At 47.9% G+C, this 21,615-nt stretch overlaps 1 protein-coding gene and 1 pseudogene across 1 annotated transcript; one reads left to right on the top strand and one right to left on the bottom strand.

Moving 5' to 3' along the window:
• Window positions 1–98: 98 nt before the first annotated feature.
• Window positions 99–18,088, bottom strand: LOC102425128 (vitamin D3 hydroxylase-associated protein-like; the record flags this gene model as incomplete). The annotated part of the gene is made up of 4 exons (XM_006108493.2): window positions 17,622–18,088; window positions 859–972; window positions 570–719; window positions 99–232 (listed from the first exon to the last, which is right to left on the bottom strand). Coding segments are annotated over exons 1-4 (596 nt in total), but the record flags the coding sequence as incomplete, so codon positions are not given.
• LOC111824576 lies at window positions 7,697–13,518 on the top strand (annotated as a pseudogene).
• Window positions 18,089–21,615: the final 3,527 nt, after the last annotated feature.

The raw sequence follows: 21,615 nt of genomic DNA, 5'->3' as shown, positions 1-21,615 counted from the left end.
CCAGCCCAGCCCCAGCCCCGGCCTGGCCCCGGCCCCAGCCCCAGCCCCAGCCCCGGCCCCAGCCCCAGCCCCGGTCCCAGCCTGCCCACTTCAGAGACCTGAGCATTGACTGGGGTATGTTGGTCTTAACGAAGGGAATGGCCCCCTGGGCCTTCAGCACTTTCACAAGGACCCCGTCCTTGGCCGCTGGCTTCTCCAGGAACTGTGCCAGGCCACACGTAGAGTCATGGCCCTGCAGGGAAGTGACATAAACTCCAGTCCTTGGGGGTCAGGGTAGTTACAGTGAACAGACTCTTCCCCATTCGACCCCCACCCACATCCACTCTCACACCCTCTGAGACAGTGCAGCACCTTAGGTGGAATCACAGGTGGCAGAAGAACATGGTGGTTAAGAGTTTGGGCTTCGGTTTGAACCCGCTGCTGGGTTCAGTCTCCATTGGCCACTTTCCAGCTGTGCATCCTGGACTAAGTAACTTGCCCATGTCACACACTCAGATATTCACAGGCTCAGTGGCATGTGTGCACCCACACATACATGTACACCTGAGAATATACACCCCAGGACTCACCATGCAGTCATAGGGGTCCTTGAGACTCATGGGGACCCCATAGAGAAGGCCTCTCTCACTCTTCTTGAGCTTCTTCAATGCCTGCAGTTGTTCCTCACATTCTTCCAGGAAATCTGTCAGGCAGTTCACCTCCTGGTGCACCTTCAGCGCCTGAGCAACATTGAGGGAAACCAGATAAGGGCTCACAGTGAGGCCAGGGACAGGACATTCAGTCACCACAGCCCCTCCCTCCATCCCCACTCCAGCCCAGAGGCAGGTTTAAGTCCTGACCCTGACCCCTAACCCCCACCTCCTCTAAGTAGCTACAGAGGACACTCTCCAGACTCAGCTCTTCCGCCTGCAGCTTCTGAGCCAGCTCCACCAGGGGCAACGCCAGGATGGGCTTGGGGTCCAGGCCTGGCTCCTGTGGAAATGAGGTGGGAAGGACAGATATCAAAGACTGATCCATTCAGGCCCACTGCCACACACTCCACATCACTCCCCATACACTCCATTGTACACATGTACATGTGCTCAGTACATATCTATCCCTGTCCTCACCCTTAGCATTAAAAACATTTATTGGTCTGTCTCCAGGGTGGCATGAAAGACCTACAAGAAACAGATATTCCCTTCTGTCTCTGCCTCCCCAATGCCCAGCCCAGGGAGAGTCTGACCCCTAGTGTTGCTATTCAGAAGGGGCACAAGTGGAGCGGAAGTGACATTATATGCATATCTTGAGACTCAGGGGTTATGGAAATGAGGTTCAGCTTTGTGTGATTTGCCTTCAGGGGAGCAATCCAGCATCCCACATTTCCTTCTTATTTAGTCCTCCCATCCCTGCTGATCTGACCTTGGGAAAGGACAAGAGTCTAGCATGATTGGCAGGAAAGCGCGCAACAGGCTTCTAGTTATGGCTCAACTGGATAACCCAGGGTGGGCCCCTTCCCCTGCCATGGCCTAGGTGTCCTCAGAGAGGAAAGGACTAGAAGTCAATCATTAGTCAGTCATGTAGGATGACCACAGACAGGCCCCCCACCTGCTCTGAGCTGGGTCCTTCAGGGAATGATGGAAAGCCTAACACTACCCCCTCAAGACTCCATGACAAGGCCCTAGAACATAGCAGGCACTCAGGAAGGCAAAGTTGTCTTCCCTTAGTCCTCAGCCCCAGTCAAGACCCTGAGGGACAGAGAGAGAGCACTGTTTGCCCAAGGACACACAGCTAGTAAGTGGCAGAGCCTGGATCCACACGCTTGCTGAGTCATCCCCCCACGGAGGCAGGAGGACCCCCGTGACCACTCCCTTAGCAATACATACTGCCAATAGGTGTTCTTGCCTCCTTCATATCTCCCACCTCTGACTCCATAGCCTCCTTCCTGCCTAGAACCTTCTGTGTTTCTCAGTTTTCTCAACAGCCTCCTCATTGGACCCTCTGCCTCAAGTTCTTCCCCTCCAGCTCAACCTCTTCACTACAACCTGGGTGATCCTTTTAAGATCTTATATAACCTAAATCTGATCATAGGTCCCAACTGCCCTCAGAATAAAGTTACAACACCATTCTCGTCAGTGTGGTTTATAAGGCTTTCAAAATAAGCATATAGCATGTGTTCATCTTCAGATACACCAATGTGTTCATCTTCAAATACTTTGCATGCACCAATTCGTTAAGTCCTCACAAAAACCCTTGGACAGGCATTCTTATCATTTCCATTTCACCAGTGAAGACAACTGACTCACAGAGAGGTTACTCTCTTGCACAAGGTAAGGGAGCCTGGACTTTAACCCATGTCATCTATATCTTCACCATTACCCTCCCAGTGGTTCTCAACTTTTCTGGGGTCGAGACTCACAGGTTGAGAACCGCTGCTCTACTGGCTCTATGGTCTGGAAATTAAAACTTCTTAAATGAAAGCGAGGCTGAGAGGGTTGTAAATTCCAGGCCCCATATATTCCTTGACAAAAAGGGGCTCTTTCCCTTAAAAGAGCCTGTCTATTGTCTTTTTTGCATCTAAGATAACGTACCCTTTCAATGTCTGGGTTATCCTTTTTTCCCCAGGCTCCTCAAGGCACAATCTCCCACCAGAGCCCAAGGTCAGGGTATCTTGTTCCCTCATTGTTATCTTGTTCCCCGAATACCACTCTATGTGTGTGTGTGGTGGGGGGGGGGGGGGTAGGGAGGATGGGGGTTAATGGGGGGGATGAGGACACATTTGTAATACCTTAACTAATAAAAAATTTTAAAAAATATATACCACTCTATGTGCTATAAATGTTAATTATTAACTGTCCTCTACCCACCAATGTGAGAAGTATGTGTCTCTTCATTTAACGTTTTTTATCCAATCCCGTAGATTTTCCCACTTTGCTTTCTCCCACCTCCCTAATCTATCACCAATGAATTTTATAAAACCCTCCTTATGCCTCCTCTTTTGATTGTAATGTATAAAATAGGATGCAAAACTGTCATTCTCTGGAGCATTTTCTCAATCTATTGAGATTTTGCTTCCCAGCAATTGTCGTCAGTTTGGCTCAAATAAAGTCATAAAAATTCTTACAGGTTTGGACACTTCTTACGTTGGCATTACATAATTTACTAAATAATCATCCCGATATATCTTGCACTTATCTGATACCATACATAGTTAATAGAATATTATTGACTATATTCCCTATGCTGCACTTTATACCACCTTGACTATTCTGTAACTACCAATTTGTACTTACTAATCCCTTCACCTTTTTCACCCATCCCCCAACCCCACCCCCACCTGGCAGTCATCAAAATGTTCTCTGTACCTATTGAGTCTGTTTCTGTTCTGCTTGTTCTTTTATTTTGTTGTTGCTTTTTTTTAGATTCAATTGATAGATATGTATTTATTGCCATTTTATTGCTTATCTTTTTTCATTCCTTCTCCTTCTCCTTCTCCTTCTCCTTCTCCTTCTCCTTCTTCTTCCTCCTATTCTTATTCTTATTCTTCAAGAAGACCCGTTAACATTTCTTGTAATACTTATTTGTGATAATGAACTCCTTTAGCTTTTTCTTATCTGGGAAGCTCCTTATCTGTCTTTCAATTCTAACTGATAGCTTTGCTAGGTAGAGTAATCTTGGTGTAGGTCCTTGTTTTTTATCACTTTGAATATTTCTTGCCAATATCTTCTGGCCTGCAAAGTTTCTGTTATGAAATCAACCGACAGTCTTATGAAAGCTCCCTTGTAGGTAACTAATTGCTTTTCTCTTGCTGCTTTTAAAATTCTCTCTTTGGAATTTAGGGGAGAAACCAAGATGGCGGCATAGGTAAACACCGGAGATGGCTGCCTTGCACAACCGCTTCAAAAATACACCTAAAAGACGGAATGAACATCACCCAGAACCACAGGAAGGCTGGCTGAGTGGAAATTCCACAACTAGAAGGAAAGAGAAAAGCATACCGAGACTCAGAGGAGGCGCAGTGAGGAAGTGAAATACTAAGGTGCGGAGGTGCGGGTGGATCGGGCTGGCAGCTGAGGGCGCGGTTGTCTGTTTCAATCGGGAGAGAGTCTCAGGCTCTGAGCTCCAGTTCTGGGCGAGTCTCTAGGGACCCAGACTCAAACGGGAGAAGTGGGACTGTCTGGCATCGGTCGGAACTCTAGGGCAGCTTTCTTTCCGAGGTTTGCAGCGGTTGCTGGGACACTGAGAGGCAGAGCCTCTGGGGACGGGACTGAGAACAGCCATAACTGCTTGCTCCGCCTGCCCTGTTGATCCCCTGGGACCCGCCACGCCCAAGCCTTGCACAGAGGCATTTGCGGGATAGCCTCAGGCAAAGGCTAGATTAGCACCTCCCTAGAGGACAGAAGTTCTCCCACTGCAGACACAACTGATTCTCACAGCCAGTTGGCCTGGAGGTCAAATAGTAATTACCTACAACAATCAAGGCTTGACTACAACAAGACTGCTCACAGAGACCACAAGGGGGTGCACCAAGAGTGTCTACCTCAGGTAATTGGGACACTTAACGCGGAAAGCCACTCTATTGACACAGCGAAGAATAAAAAATGCCGAGACAAAGAAACAGGACACAAAGGACAGAACCGGAGGAAAGCAGGCTACTGGATATAGAATTCAAAACCACACTTTTGAGGTCTCTCAAGAGGCTTCTAGAATCTGTCGATAAACTTGATGAGCTGTACAGGAAATCTAATGAGACCCTCGATGGTGTGATAAAGGACCAAATAGAAATTAAGCATACACTGACTGAAATAAAGAATATTATACAGACTCCCAACAGCAGACCAGAGGAGCGCAAGAATCTAGTCAAAGATTTGAAATGCGAAGAAGCAAAAAACACCTAACCGGAAAAGCAAAATGAAAAAAGAATCCGAAAGTGTGAAGATAGTCTAAGGAGCCTCTGGGACAACTACAAGCATACCAACATCAGAATTATAGGGGTGCCAGAAGATGAGAGAGAGCAAGATATTGAAAACCTATTTGAAGAAATAATGGCAGAAAACTTCCCCTACCTGGTGAAAGAAATAGACTTACAGGTCCAGGAAGCACAGAGAACCCCAAACAAAAGGAATCCAAAGAGGACCACACCAAGACACATCATAATTAAAATGCCAAGAGCAAAAGACAAAGAGAGAATCTTAAAAGCAGCAAGAGAAAGAAACTCAGTTACCTACAAGGGAATACCCATACGACTGTCAGCTGATTTTTCAACAGAAACTTTGCAGGCCAGAAGGGAGTGGCAAGAAATATTCAAAGTGATGAATACCAAGAACCTACAACCAAGAGTACTTTTTCCAGCAAAGCTATCATTCAGAATTGAAGGTCAGATAAAGAGCTTCACAGATAAGGAAAAGCTAAAGGAGTTCATCACCACCAAACCAGTATTATATGAAATGCTGAAAGGTATCCTTTAAGAAGAGGAAGAAGAAGAAAAAGGTAAAGATACAAATTATGAACAACAAATATGCATCTATCAACAAGTGAATCTAAGAATCAAGTGAATAAATAATCTGATGAACAGAATGAACTGGTGATTATAATAGAATCAGGGGCATAGAAAGGGAATGGACTGACTATACTTGGGGGGGAAAGGGGTGTGGGAGATATGGGAAGAGACTGGACAAAAATCATGCACCTTTGGATGAGGACAGTGGGTGGGGAGTGAGGGCGGAGGGTGGGGTGGGAACTGGGAGGAGGGGAGTTATGGGAGGGAAAAAGAGGAACAAATGTAATAATCTGAACAATAAAGATTTAATTATTTAAATAAATAAATAAATAAATAAAAATAAAAAATGTGAATTGAGAGACAGAAACAAAAAAAAAAAAGTCAAGGAAGCACAGAAAGTCCCAAACAAGATGAACCCAAAGAGGCCTACAACAAGACACATCATAATTAAAATGCAAAAGGTTAAAGACAAAGAGAGAATTTTTTTTTAAATATGTTTTTATTAATTTCAGAGATAAGAAGGTTGAGGAAGAGAGAGATAGAAACATCAATGATAAGAGAGAACCATTAATCAGCTGCCTCCTGCATGCCCCCCTTCTGGGAATGGAGCCTGAGTTCCAGGCATGTGTCTTGACTGGGAATCGAACCATGACCTCCTGGTTCATAGGTCAATGCTCAACCACTAATCCACACTGGCTGAGCAAAGAGAGAATCTTAAAAGCAGTAAGAGAAAAGCAGTTAGTTACCTACCAGGGAGCTCCCATAAAGCTGTCAGCTGATTTCTCCACAGAAACTTTGCAGGCCAGATGGGATTGGCACAAAATATTCAAGATGATGAAAGCAAGGACCTACAACTAAGATTTCTCTACCCAGCAAAGCTATCACTTAGAACTGAAGGACAGATGAAGAGCTTCCCAGACAAGAAAAGGCAAAAGGAGGCTACAGCCATCGGGTAAGCAGGATGGGCTTTTACAAGTGCATCCAGGATCTATGGAAGAAGAAGCAGTCCTATGTAACATACTTTTTTCTCAGGGTGTGCTGCTGGCAGTACTGTCAGCTCTCTGCACTCCACAGGCCCCCAGCCCCACCCCACTCAGCCTGATAAAGCATGCAGGCTGTGATACAAGGCCAAGCAGGTTATGTCATGTGAGTCATGGTGGCCTCAAACACCCAGTTCCTAAGGGTGTGACCACAGCAAGCCTTTCCATCATGGTGTTAACCAGCTAAAGTTTTCTCAAAACCTTCAGCCTCCTGCTGAGGAGTGAGCAAGCTGGATGCCACTGTGGGGCTCTAAGAGACCTGGGTTCTTACTGGGTTGGTAAAGATTCCACGTGTACAAATTCTTTGAGGTTATCCTTATTTCATTCCATAAGGCTATCAGAAGGAATCCTGGCACCCAATGGATCACCACACCAGCCCACTAGCACAGGGAGGTGGGAGGGCTGACATCTTCAGGCTGCAAGAGCCCTGCCTTAGAAAGGCCACAACTCCCACCACATTATTGGTGGTTCTTGCCATGCAGCTTGGGTGTATAATACTCTCCAGCTCCATTGTTACCTCTAATATAAGTAATGTTTGTAAAAGTCTTAGCTAATAAACAGTTTATGACAGGAAAAAAAAAGCTCAAGGTGTTTATTACCAAAGTAGTATTACAAGAAATGTTTAAGGGTCTTCTTAAGATGAAAAAGAAAAAAGAAAAGATAAAAAATATGAAACATAAAATGGCTATAAATACATACCTATCAACAATTACTTTAAATTCAAATGGATTAAATGCTCCAATCAAGACATACAGTGGCTGAATGGATAACAAAACATGACCTCTACATATGCTGTCTACAAGAATCACTTCAGATCAAAAGACACACATGACTGAAAGTAAAGGGATGGAAAATATTTTCCATGAAAATGGAAAAAAAACAACAAAGCTGGGGTAGCAATACTTATATCAGACAAAATAGAGCTTAAAACAAGAGACAAAGAAGGGCCCAGTAATTCCAATTATGAGTATTTGTCTGAAGAAACCCAAAAAACTAAATCGAAAAGACATATGCGTCTATACATTCATTGCAGCATTATTTAGAATAGCCAAGAAATAGAAGCAACCTACTAGTAAATTCCAGCAATACATGAATGGATAAAAAAGAAGTGGTGCATATATACAATGGAATATGACTCAGGCATAAAAAAGAATGAAATCTTGCCATCTGCAACAACATGATGAACCTCGAGGGTACTGTGCTGAGTGAAATAAGTCAGACAAAGACAAATTCCATATGATTCTACTTACATGTGGAATCTAAAAAACAAAATAAGCAAGCAGAACAGAAACAGACTCATAGATCCAGAGAACATTTTGACAGTTGCCAGATAGAAAAGGATTTGGGGGGCTGGGTGAAAAATATGAAAGGATAAAGAAGTGCAAATTTGTAGTTACAAAATAGTCAGAGGGATGTAAGGTTACAGCACAGGGAATATAGTCAATAACTGTATGGTGTCAGATGGGTACTAGATTTATCAGGGTGATCACTTTGAAAGATATATAAATGTCTAATCACTGGTTTGTATGCCTGCAAATATAATATTGTATATCAACTGTAATTGAAAAATGAAAAATTATTTTTTTAAATATAACTCCTCAGCCTGTGTGCCACAAGGACTTTCAGGAAGGCCCAGGCATGGACAGGGTGGGCATTCAGTTAGCATGCATCCCCACAGCTGCACTGTGGCTAAAATATTGAAATCCTTTTGAGTCACTTAGCAAAAACTCACTCCCCTGAGCATACCACCACCCCAGCTGCTTCAGGCCCTCCGCTGGGACTCCTCACAGTCCAGCAGTAAAGGGTTAATGCTCAGCCCATGGGGGCCCTCCAGGCACAACCTCTGATTCCCTCAGGGACTGTGGAGGGTCAGCCTGTGACCACCCCTTGGCCTTCTCCCCAGCCCTAAGGATTTTCAATAGGACCCACCAGGGACCACCCCATCACTCACTGCCAGTCCACAGGCTCACCACCAATACTGAAGGTTAAATTACATATCTACTAGAGAGATGATAGCCCTGGTGGCATCCCTGTGGGCAAGTACCCAGTGTCATCTAAAACTCTGAGGCTAGAACTCCCTGGCAGTTGTCCTTACATGGCCACTGGTGAAAGTGGCAATATACACACACACACACACACACACACACACACACACACACACACATATAGACACTAGAGGCCCGGTGCACAAAAATGTGTGCACTTGGGGTGTGTCCCTCAGCCCGGCCTGTGCCCTCTCACAGTCTGGGACCCCTCGGGGGATGTCCACCTGCTGGCTTAGGCCTGCTCCCGGGGGATTGGGCCTATGCTGGCAGTCAGACATCCCTCTGGCAGCCTGGGAGCCCTCGGGGGATGTCCACTTGCCAGCGGGGAGCAGGCCTAAGCTGCAGTTGGACATCCTTAGCGCTGCTGAGGAGGAGGGAGAGGCCCCCGCCACCACCGCTGTGCTGGCAGCCATCAGCCTCGCTTGTGGTTGAGCAGAGCTCCCCCTGTGGGAGTGCACTGACCACCACGGGGCAGCTCCTGCATTGAGCATCTGCTCCCTGGTGGTCAGTGTGGGTCATAGTGACCAGTCATTCCCAGTTGTTCTGCTGTTAGGGTCAATTTGCATATTACCCTTTTATTATATAGGATAGAGGCCTGGTGCATGGGTGGAGGCTGGCTGGTTTGCCTTGAAGGGTGTCCCAGATCCCTTTTATTATATAGGATAGAGGCCTGGTGCATGGGTGGAGGCTGGCTGGTTTGCCTTGAAGGGTGTCACCACCTTCAGGGTGGGGGTCCCCACTGGGGTGCCTGGCCAGCCTGGGTGAGGGGCTGAGGGCCATTTTCAGGCTGGTCACACCCCCTTCAGGGTGGGGGTCCCCACTGGGGTGCCTGGCCAGCCTGGGTGAGGGGCTGAGGGCCGTTTTCAGGCTGGCCATGCCACCCGGCGACCCAAGCTCCCAGCCTCTCTATTTTTTCTTTTCTTTTTTTCTGGGATTTATTTATCTTCTATAATTGAAACTTTGTAGTCTTGAGCAGAGCCCAGGTCTGGCTGGAAGCCTGGGTTGCTCCTGGAAACCCAGGTTCCCAGCCCCTCCTTGAGCAGAGGCCATAGCTGGCTGGAAGCAGGTATCTGGGATTTATTTATCTTCTATAATTGAAATTTTGTAGCCTTGAGCAGAGCCGAGGGCCAGCCAGGGCAGGCGGGTATCTTGTCTTCCTCCATCACCGGGGGCAACCCAAGCCTCCTGCTCACTCCAGCTCGGTTGCCGCCGCCATCTTAGTTGGTTAATTTGCATACTCGCTCCTGATTGGCTTGTGGGCGTGGCTTGAGCACAGCAGAGGGATGATTAATTTGCATGTTTCTCTTTTATTATATAGGATATATATGTATATATAAAATTTGATTTCAGAGAGGAAGTGAGAGGGAGAGAGAGAGATAGAAACATCAATGATGAGAGAGAATCATTGATTGGCTGCCTCCTGCATGCCCCCTACTGGGGATTGAACCCACAACCCAGGCATGTGCCTTTGATCAGAATCAAACCCAGGACCTTTCAGTCTGTAGGGAGATGCTCTATCCACTGAGTCAAACCAGCTAGGGCAAAGTGGCAGCTTTTCAGAGAGCTGAGGAGAGGTGGAGAGAGCAAACCACCAGATCCTATTGAGGGCCCCTGCAGGTGTCTGTCTGCTGGGACTGTGACCTGGAGAGGATGGGGGAGGCCCAACCACACCTTTTCAACCAACCTTGTTAAGTGTCACTTCCATGTGATAGATCAAATTCATTGACTCACCAAATGACCACTCATCAAAGACAACAGTTTGATTACGAAAGTGAGAATTATCACATACTAGTACAGTGGTTGGCAAACCGCGGCTCACAAGCCACTTGGCCCCCTGAGTGTGGCTCTTCCACAAAATACCACGTGCGGGCGTATACATACAGTGCGATTGAAACTTCGTGGCCCGTGCGCAGAAGTCGGTTTTCGGCCTGGGTGAGCCTATTTTGAAGAAGTGGTGATAGAAGAAGTGGGGGGTGGACATATAGAGAGGATGAACGAAAGCAGATAGACAAAACAAGTATACAAGATGAGTGTGGATGGGAGAGTTGGAAAGGGTCGACCTCAGCGAATGTACCTCAATCAGATTGAGGACGTTTTTAGCAAAGGCCAGCTTAGGAGTACCCTAATTAAGTTAATAACAATATACCTACCTATATAGTTTAACTTTAAAAAATTTGGCTCTCAAAAGAAATTTCAATCGTTGTACTGTTGATATTTGGCTCTGTTGACTAATGAGTTTGCCAACCACTGTACTAGTAGATAGTGCTTAGGTACCCAGGCACCACTGTAAACATTTATTGAATGTTTACTATTATTCAATACTATATTTATAATCATCCTTGAGTGATTATAATTATACTATTATTATAATTACTATTATTGAATAGTATTATTCTAATCATCATCCCCATTGTAGATATGAGGAAGTTATATAATAATTACAGTAGTAGATAATAATACAAGAGTAAACTTTGTTGACATACTCACAACAATAAACCTACTTTTGTCCACAGCTGTAAGTGTCAGAGTCAGGCAGCCCAGCACTCTTTTTTTTTTTTTTTAATATATTTTATTGATTTTTTACAGAGAGGAGTAGAGAGGGATAGAGAGTTAGAAACATCGATGAGAGAGAAACATCGATCAGCTGCCTCTTGCGCACTCTGTGCCCGCAACGAAGGTACATGCCCTTTGCTGGGAGCCAGTCCATCCTTGCTGCTTGACACAGTCGCTGCAGGGAAGAAACATCTGCACAGCATATGTTTCAAGGGACCTGGTGTATATGGCATACTGTTCTTAATATGTCTGCTCACCTTCTTAGCTCTATGTGTTTTAACCAAGGTCACCTCTTCGAGAAAGGTTGTTTCCCCAGGTAGGGATTTCCCCCTGAAGTTAGGGAGGGAATAAAACCCCTTAACTAAGCGCCAGGCGGGTAGTTAATCACTTTAACTACGAACAATCACCCTTAAGCTACATAATCTTTACTCCCTGGAATGGAGTTAAGAAACGCCCTAACCTTTGGAATAGAGATTGATAGGATTGGAATCAACTGGTATAAATACAGATGTAACAAGACAAAAGCACACAGAACCTAGAGACAGAACCTAGCGAGAGAACATGGCAAAAGAACCTGGCAGCAGAACCAGGCTGGAGAACCTAGCGAGAGAACATGGCAGGAGAACCTAAACAGAACTTGGCAATCCAACCTGTCTGGAGAACCTGGAGAACCTGGCTGGAGAACCTAGCCAGAACTTGGCTGGAGATCCTAACCAGAACTTGGCTAGAGATCCTGGCTAGGCTGCTGATCAACTGAACGCTGTCTCCGTGTCATTCCTTCTTCGCAGACTCCGTCCACACCTTTGGGGACCCCTGGACCTGCTGGGGTTGGACTCCAGCAGCCCTTGACCGGAATCGAACCTGGGACCCTTCAGTCCGCAAGCCCACGCTCTATCCACTGAGCCAAACCAGTTAGGGCAGTCCAGCACTCTTAACTATGTTATACAACTTCTCACTGAGGCCTGTACTATTAGGGTCAAAGTAATTTAATATGATCCTCATGACAATATATATGAGTTCACTGTCAACAGAGATGTTGACTATGTAAAATCTCAGAGGGCATTGGGGAGCTAGCAATTGTGGGTGTAATTGCTACTGGTTCAGCAGAAAATGAGCAAGAACTCAACCCAGGGAATGAGATCATTCACGTTGGAAGTCTGCTTAGACTTCCACTTCCCCCTGCTAGTGCCTAGACAGTGTGCTTCCTTAGGTACTTGTCTGGCCCACACCCTCCTCCAGCGACATCCAGGCCTTGATATAGAAATTAGATACTAGGCAGCCCCTCTCTCCCCCCACCCCTCCCTGCACCGGGCCTGTGCCTGCCACGTTGCCCCTGCCCTCTGTCTGCTTCTTCAGCTCCTGACCCTGCCCACCAGGACAGCCACGGGAAAATGGCGCCACACACTGGGACCCGATGCTTAGACTGAGTCGCTGTCCCCCTGCTATGGGAATAAGAAGGGAGAGCCCAGTCAGTGTGGCTCAGTGGTTGAGCATTGACCTATGAACCAGGAGGTCACGATTCAGGGCACATGCCTGGGTTGTGGGCTCAATCCCCAGTGTGGTGCATACAGGAGGCAGCCAATCAATGATTCTCTGTCATCATTGATGTGTCTATCTCTCACTCCCTCTCCCTTCCTCTCTGAAATCAATAAAAATATATTTATTTTAATTTTTAAATAAAAGAATAAGAATGGGAGACTCATAGGCAAATTCTGGGCTAGGGACCCCCCCCCCCCCCCCCCGGGATTCTACTGAAGAGGAAGAAGAGGCGGTGCACAGGGAGAACGAGTGGAAACAGAAGCTGCAGGGAGAACTAGAAGACGAGTGGCAGCAGGTCAATGGGCAGCTCCAAAACGATGCTTCTCATGAGGCCCAGGAACTCGAGTCCTTCTTAGCCTGGTCAGATCACCTGGCCCGGGAACATGCCCAGAAGTGCCAGCAGCAGCCTGAGGCAAAGGGAGCTGCGCATCCCCCACAGAATAAGGGCAGGAGGAAGAGCAGTGGCTCCTTAGAGAGTGAGCCAAGGGCCAAGGAGGAGGAACTGCGTGAGAGTCAGACCAGCAGGCCTAGGAGCAGGCACAGGAGGCTCACAGGGACCCAGAGCCCAGGGCTCAGCACTCCAGACAAGCAAGGATGGGCAGCCTCTGGCACTTTGACAACGTGTCCTGGCCCTGCTCTGGGGGAGAGGACTGGGAGGCCATGGCTGCAGCCCTGATGGCCAGGCCCCACCCCCACCTGAGGGCCGGGGGGACAGGGGGCTCTGAGGAGGTACTCGACGCACCCTAGCTGCTTCCTACAGTGATTCCAGAGCCAGATTGAGACATGGAATCTGGGTCGCGTGCTGGGAGAGGTGACAGTTCTTTCTCAAGTCCTGAATCACCATATGGAGGACCTCCAGTGACCTCAGGGAAACAAGGAGAAGCTGTTGGGAACGCAGCCTTAAAGGCAGGGCGGCAGGAAGGGCTCAGTCAGAGATGGGGATGACGAGGACCAGGACCAGGGCGATGCTGCATAGCAGAGGATGTGGTGGGGTGGGAGTGGAACTTGAAAGGAGCTGGGTGGGGAGGACAAGTCACCACCACTGCTCCTTGACTCTGCCCTTTCCTAATAAGGCCTGGTTCCACATCTCATTCCCGGTATCTCCTCCTCTTTTTCCATTGCTGTGATTTTCATCATCTATGACATCTCCTGTCCCACCCCACCTGCCAAAACCCACAGCTCCTACACACCTGTGACCCGCACACACACTAACACGTGCCCTCAGCTGGAGACAGGAAGCCCCTGCTGGCCCACCCGCAAGGTTGGTCCTCAGAAGGCCCAGTTTGCCCTCCAGTCTACTCCACTCTATTGAGAGATGAATGTGAACAGAGACAAAAAAAAAAAAGGGAATGAAACCAGTTTCCCTCCCCTCCCCCAGTTTCCCTCTCCTCCCCCTTTGCTGAGTCACTGGATAGTCTGGGTTAGGGCAGCTGGAGCTGGAGGACCAAAAGGAGGTCCTGGAAGGTCAGGGGATAGAAGCAGAATAATGGAAGAAGAACCTGTGGGAGAGTGGAATTTCAGTTGCTAAAATGTAAACAGGGGAAGTAGGCAGAAAGCCAAATTATGTAACCTGAGCTGTCTGTTCTTGGGCAACCAGGGATCCACACCCGATGCCATCTCTCCCCTCTAGCTTCTCAGTCCTATCTCTCCTCCAGGTCCCGAGGAAAGAGCAAAGAGGTAAAGTGGACTCAGTATAGTCAAGCTGCTAAATACTAAAGTCAAGTAGGCTGAGGAAGTGATTCTCTTCTCATTTTAATTAGCCTGGGAATTTAAACTTCTGAATTTTCCAGTCCTGCGTCAGTGCCTGGACATACATCAGATCTCCAGATAACCCCTGATTATCTCTGCAGGACTCATGAATACATTAACCTGACATCATTACCCAGAGCACTGGGTGTAACCAGACCTCCTGGTGTGCATCTTCCAGACCACCTGCCATCAGTCATCCAGATCACTAGACATCTGACTGATAACCATCCTGGACCAATAATAGAGCTAAGAATGTAGGAATGGGCCCGGGATTCTACTGAAGAGAATGATTCTACTGAAGAGGAAGAAGAGGGAGCCACTAGGGACCCTACGTGCACTGGCCTCTAGTTTTACTATAAGAACTCAACTTTTTGTTCTTCTTCAGAAACATTTCTGGGTTTTTGCCTAGTTATATCTTCAGTTTTCATACCCATGAATTAATCTTTATCACTTATTTCTAAAAAAGGAGGAAGAGGAAGAAGAGGAGGAGGAGAATGAGGATGAGGAGAATGAGGACGAGGACAAGGAAGGAGATGAGGAAGAGGAGGAGGAGGAGGAGAATGAGGACGAGGAAGAGAAAGGGAATGAGGAGGAGGAGGAAGGAGATGAGGAGGAGGAGGAGGAGGAGGAGGAGAAGGAAGGGTCTCTGCTTAATGAGGTTTCCAGTCACCTAATGACTCTCAGTTACTGGGAGAACTTTGAAAGAGAGACACCTTCAAAAGATGAGAGCCACATCAAAAGACCTTCACAAGTTTTTTTAAAAATCAAGTAATTATTTGAAATTGTTAGAATCATTTGGTGAAAGAATTGAGCCTCAACTTCTATCACTTTAAGCTGTTTTAATATATAGTTTAGTTTAGAACAAATCACGTCTCCTGCCCAGTTCCACAGCCCAGGGGACATCTGCCTTCTCCACACTCACCTGGTGCTGCCTTCTATCATGGTTTGAAATCAAAGAAAATATATTTCAAAGTTTTTAGCATGTTGATTTGTTATTAATATTTCCAAAGTGGTGGCTAAATATGCTTAATATTGTAAAAACCATCAACCCTCAGGGCAGCCAATTTCCCCCTGAAGTGATCAGAGCCTCTGGTAAGCAGCCTTCAGAATGAGCAGCTTGTCTGCTTCCCCCAGTGGACCTTGCAGATCTTTCCTATGTGTTCTATAGAAGCATCCTTTATCTCAGGCTTTTCTCTGCTTGGCATCGCCTACCCTGTTCTTTCCTCCTTTTGGAAAACTCCCATACATCCTTCAAGGCTCAGCTCTTTGAAGCCTTCCCCACATGACCTACTCCAAAAAGAGCAAATCAGCCCTCCTGCCAAGTCCCACAGCTCCATAGGCATCTGGCTTTCACCACATTTGGTTGAGTTGCTTCCCATTATGGTTGGCACAGCTCTGTTTCCACTACACCCCACCCAGAGTGAGAACATCTTTAAGACAAGTCTGAGTCAGACATCAGATCTCTGACCCAGAGTTCAGCAGAAAACAAGACCCCAGGCGCCATCTGTGAAATTTTGCTAAACGGAACTGAATTGGGTCTGTTTGAACCCTACGAGGGTTTGCCTATGTCTCAGCCTCCCACTTCCCTGAGGCATAAAGCTGGACATATGAGGCCTGGAGGGTATCCCTGGCGGAGGAGTGACCCAACTAGGGAGGTGCCCAGGACAGACCTGTGATAGCTTTGTTGGGGAGACAATAGGCACAGAGCGCCTATAGCCTTGAGGGAAGGCTGGAGACACCATGGGTGACCTCACCCCAAACTTTTCCACTCCCCCAGCCAACCAGACACACAAAGCCCCACCAGGTACCCAGCACAATAGGTATATATTCCAGATGCCACACGTATACCATCCAGATGTCCAGACACATACAGAACCAGATGTCCTTTCACATCAGACACATGACCTCACATAAACTCACTCAATCAAACATTCACACCCAAACATATCTAGATGTATACACTCCAAACCAGTAACACAACACATACACACCCAGCCAGACACACACACCACAGGCAGAGAAGCAAACACAAGCAGCACACAATAACTCACCAGCAGGAGGCACACACAGGCAGGCCCCGGTGTTAGCAGTAAAGGAACCTAAACCCAACACCGTACACAGCTGGGGTCACCACACGCACACAGGAACCCTCTCCATCATGCTGACTCGCCACAGCAACCCCATTAGCCTCGAATTCCTTCCCATCAACCAAGGAGGGGCAGCTGCTCTCTTGGGGCAGATTGATTCATCCAACTAATTAGCCCCAATTAATATTAATACACATTCTCAGGAGCTGCAGCAGCTCCAGCAGAGAAGCTGCCCACTGGGGCCATCAATCACTGTCCGGGGACGGCAGAGGACACTCAGGAACTCCAGATCACGGGGTCAGTACCTCAGGCGCTCTCGCCAACCCCAGATCCCAGGGTCCAAAGGAAGACCACCACCATCAACCAAAGTTGGGGAACCTAAGCTACCGCGAGCCCACCCTTCCTTGAGCAGTCAGAGAGCCCATGGCCCAGAAGAGGCTGTCACACCCTCCAGGCCATACAGCGAATGCAAACACAGTGTGAGCTTGTCTCCGTGCCCCTCCTTCCCACCCTTCTGTCCACCACTCTAGCTGGGCTTTGCTGACACAGCCAGGGCTCAGTTACTTCACCTGCAAATCCCAACCCAGTCCTAATGGCTGTCACATGGCCTTGAAATAACCCCATCCGGGCTGTCAAAACCCTCTTTTAAGTTACATAACTTCCCGGGAGGAGCCTATGTCCAGTGACGCCCCTGTGTTTTGCATCTGTCAGGTGCTCAGCAAACATATGCAAAACCCAGTGGGTGGTGGACGGAGGGAGAATATGTAGACCAGGGTTCCTGTCTCAGTGGGGTTTGGGGGTGATCTGGAGCTGAAAGAGGCCTGGCCCCCTGCCTCCAGTTTCTCCATCAGTTTATTTTATTTCAACAAATAGCCCAAGTGCACACCACCATGTTACTGAGCCATTAGGAGAACAGAGAAAACACACTGCCCCTGAGCTCAAGGGCTCGAAGGACATAAATGGGGAGGAACCGGTGACACAAAGATCTAGCATAGAGCTGGAATGGGGGACTGTCCCCCCAGGCTCTCTGTCTTCTGAAGGGGATGAGGCCATGAGAGGGGTGTGTCCTGAGGTAGGACCCACCTGTTGAGATTGAGGCTGGGGGCTTCAGGGATTGAAGTCTACTCACCTGCTCCCGGAGACGCTGTGCCAGGGCTGCCATCTGCTGCAGCGCCACCTCCCTGCGCCTCTGTGCCCTGGGGATCTTGTTCCGTGCTGGAGCTCGCTGCCTGGAAAGCAGGGCGGCCCCCAGCAGGGCGGCCCCCAGCAGGGTCAGCAGGAGCAGCCCCAGCAGGGGGTAAGGCAGCAATAGCATCTCCAGCATCATGGGGCCTGTGTGGATCTATCAACTGCTTCCTCAAAATCACTTGGTATTTATTTGTCAGCTACACTGCTCGAGCACCCTCCCACTTCTGGGCCCAAGGGGAAGAGCCAGGCCCTGGATGTGGGAGGCCACAAAATCCTCCCAGCTGGTTCTTACCTCCACCTAGATTTCCTGGGGACAAGGACCCTGTTCCTCAGGCCATTCAGTGCAAGAGGCTTTGGCAGAGACAAGCCTGCAGGTGGACAGATGACCAGGCTCTGATTACACCTCCTTCTCTTCCTCCTCCCTCATCTCACCCATCAGATCCCAGTACCTTAGTCTGACCGCTGCCAGTTCCTGCTAGGGTTGCCTCTGGTTTCCGGTTGCTTTTAGGATAATTGCCCTTAATATGGCGCACAGGCCAGGTGGACTGAACAAGCCATGGGTGTCCAGAGTTAGCAAATCACTCTGGGGGGCATCTGGGGCCCAGGCAGAGAATAAAGGAAGGAGACCTGGGGGAGCAGGCAGGGCTCAGAAGGCATCCACCCTAGGGGAGATGATGCAAGGAAGTGAGGCCTGCATAGCCCTCACCCCTGCCCCTGTCATCCCAGGGGAGCGTTCATTCCCTACTCCCAAAGCAAGGCCACACTCTCTTCCAGAGCCATCCATTTTCTCCTTGGACCAGGAGCTCCCTATGGCACGGAGGGCAGTGGAGAGGAGTCTGGGGAGGTGAGGAGGTGGAGGTGACTTGCTGGAGGAAGGACAAGAAAGATGGGGAAGCTGTGAAGCAGTAGGGCAGGAGGGACTGGGTGTGTGAGCCCTTCCATTCTTGTTGGATGTTTCAGTCCTCTGTCTCAGACGAGAAGGGTGACTCCACTCTCAAAACTGGCAAGTCAGAAGCAGCAGGTTTGGTGGGATGGAGATGGGTTTGTGGTTGGTAATGTTGCATCCTGGCCCTGATGGTCAGACCATTGACCTGTTGATATGTTGGTCATGACCTAAAGGGTAACCCCAAGGTAATCCACCCTCTGACACTCTGACTTTGTCACCTCCAAGGGGCCGCAGGAACTAGCCCTCCTGTCGGCACACTCCCCATGTACTTGCTCTTCTTTTCTGACATATCCCCTACCCCACATCCCTCACTGAACCCTGGCACTCCCCTGGTGACTCAGTTCCTCTGGACCTTTTGGCACCTGCATCACCTCCACAGCACCAGAGGCCTTGTTACATCACCTTTTTCTGGACTGCACCCCTTCATTATCACCTCACCTCATTTTATGTCTTCATTGTATTTACTAGAAACTTAAAATGCCTTATATGTTTATGTCCTGCTTCCCTCCTTAGAAAAATAAGTTGCCAAAGAGCAAAGGCCTTGTCAGCCTTTTTCAAAGTGCCTGACACATGGCAGGTGCCCAATAATATTTTATTTTATATATATATATTTTTATTGATTAAGATATTACATATGTGTCCTTATACCCACGTCACTCCCTCCCCCCCCCCCCGTTGTCCGTGTCCATTGGTTAGACCTATATGCTTGCATGTAAGTCCTTTGGTTGATCTTTCCCCCTTACCCCCACCCTCCCCTACCTTCCCTCCAAGGCCCAACAGTCCAATCAATGCCTCTCCATCTCTGGATCAGTCCTTGTTTATCAGTTTATGATGTTCATTATATTCCACAAATGAGTGAGATCATGTGGTATTTATCCTTCTCTGACTGGCTTATTTCACTTAGCATAATGCTCTCTAGTTCCATCCATGGTGTGGCAAATGGTAAGAGTTCCTTTTTCTTCTTCCTCTTCTTAAAGAATACCTTTCAGCATTTCATATAATGCTGGCTTGGTGGTGATGAACTCCTTTAGCTTTTTCTTATCTGTGAAGCTCTTTATCTGACCTTCAATTCTGAATGATAGCTTTGCTGGATAAAGTAATCTTGGTTGTAGGTTCTTGCTATTCATCACTTTGAATATTTCTTGCCACTCTCTTCTGGCCTGCATGGTTTCTGTTGAGAAATCAGCTGACAGTCGTATGGGTATTCCCTTGTAGGTAACTGAGTTTCTTTCTCTTGCTGCTTTTAAGATTCTCTCTTTGTCTTTTGCTCTTGGCATTTTAATGATGATGTGTCTTGGTGTGGTCCTCTTTGGATTCCTTTTGTTTGGGGTTCTCTGCGCTTCTTGGACCTGGAAGTCTATTTCTTTCACCAGGTTGGGGAAGTTTTCTGTCATTATTTCTTCAAATAGGTTTTCAATATCTTGCTGTCTCTCTTCTTCTGGTACCCCTATAACTCTGATGTTTGTACACTTGAAGTTGTCCCAGAGGCTCCTTACACTATCTTCGTATTTTTGGATTCTTTTTTCATTTTGCTTTTCCGGTTGGGTGTTTTTTGCTTCTTCGTATTTCAAATCTTTGACTTGATTCTTGTGATCCTCTGGTCTGCTGTTGGGAGTCTGTATAATATTCTTTATTTCAGTCAGTGTATGCTTAATTTCTAGTTGGTCTTTTATCACAACATCGAGGGTCTCACTAGATTTCTTGAGGATCTCACTACATTTATCGGCGGTTTCCATAAAATTCTTGAAAAATCTTAGAACCGTGGTTTTGAACTCTATATCCAGTCATTTGCTGTCCTCCATTTCTGTCATTTGTGACCTGTTTCTTTGTCTTTGCATTTTGTCTGCTTCCCTGTGTTGGTAGAGTGGTTTTGTGTGCTAGGTGTCCTACAGGGCCCAGTGGCTCAGCCTCCCCAGTTACCTGAGGTGGACACTCTTGGTGCACCCCCTTGTGGGCTTTGTGCACAGTCTTGTTGTAGTTATGCCTTGATTGTTTTAGGTGTCACTGGGAGGAATTGACCTCTAGGCCAATTGGCAGTGAGAATCAGCTGTGTCTGCAGTGGGAGAACTTCTGTGCTGAAGACACCCTTCTGGGGCAAGACTTGCTTCAGTGGGGCTTTGGTGCTCACTGAGTCTGCCCCCTGAGTGTGTTCCTTATGAATCTGAGGAGTTGTAATCTGGATGGTCCCACTCTGACCACTGGGTACACTGGCTCTTGGATCTAAGGAGGTGCTAATTAAGCCTCTTCCTGAGGTTACCCAGCAGGAGCTACGAAGAGATATGCAGATTCCCCTTCCTTTTTTGGGGGTTTGAGGGTGCCCAGATGAGGCCCAGCTGAGAAGCAATGCAAGCTGCTGTGGGGCATTGGGCCTTCTCTTGGAAGTTCTGAGTCTGTCTGGCCCAGCTGCAATTTGTTAGGGAATTGTCAGGTTGCAAAAGACCCGGGCATTCATATGCAAAAGGCTTTGCAGCAGCCTGGAAGGGGCGGGGTCTCGGAATCAACAGGGCAGAGCAAGCAGATATGGCTGATTCTCAGCCCTGTCCTAAGGGGCAGCTCGTCTCAGTGTCCCGGTAACTGCCGCCAGCACCTCTGAGGGAAAGCCGCCCTCAAGTTCCGAGTTCTGCCTGCTGCCAGACCGTCCAGTTTCTCCCCGTATGAGCCGGGGGACCCCAGAGATTTCCCGGAACCGGAGTTCAGAGCAGTCGGGAGCTTGTGACTCCCTCCCGATTCAAAAAGACAGCCACGTCCTCAGGTGCCCACCCCTTTCCACGCGCGCCGGAGCCTCCGTACCTCTGCACTTTACTTTCGTAGCTCCTCTGAGTCTGTGGGCTCTTCTCTTTCCTTCTAGTTGTAGAATTTCCACTCAGCCAGCCTTCGTGTGGTTCTGGATGATGACCGTTCTGTCTTTTAGTTGTATTTTTGAAGTTGTTGTCGGAGGCAGCAATTTCCAGTGTTTCCTATGCCGCCATTCTTGTTTTTTTTCCCCCCC

This window comes from Myotis lucifugus, unplaced genomic scaffold (assembly GCF_000147115.1).
Source record: "Myotis lucifugus unplaced genomic scaffold, Myoluc2.0 scaffold_2479, whole genome shotgun sequence".
NCBI classification, from domain to species: Eukaryota; Metazoa; Chordata; class Mammalia; order Chiroptera; family Vespertilionidae; genus Myotis; species Myotis lucifugus.
The sequence above is the reverse complement of the archived record's forward strand: the minus strand, read 5'-3'. Positions and strand labels throughout refer to the sequence as shown.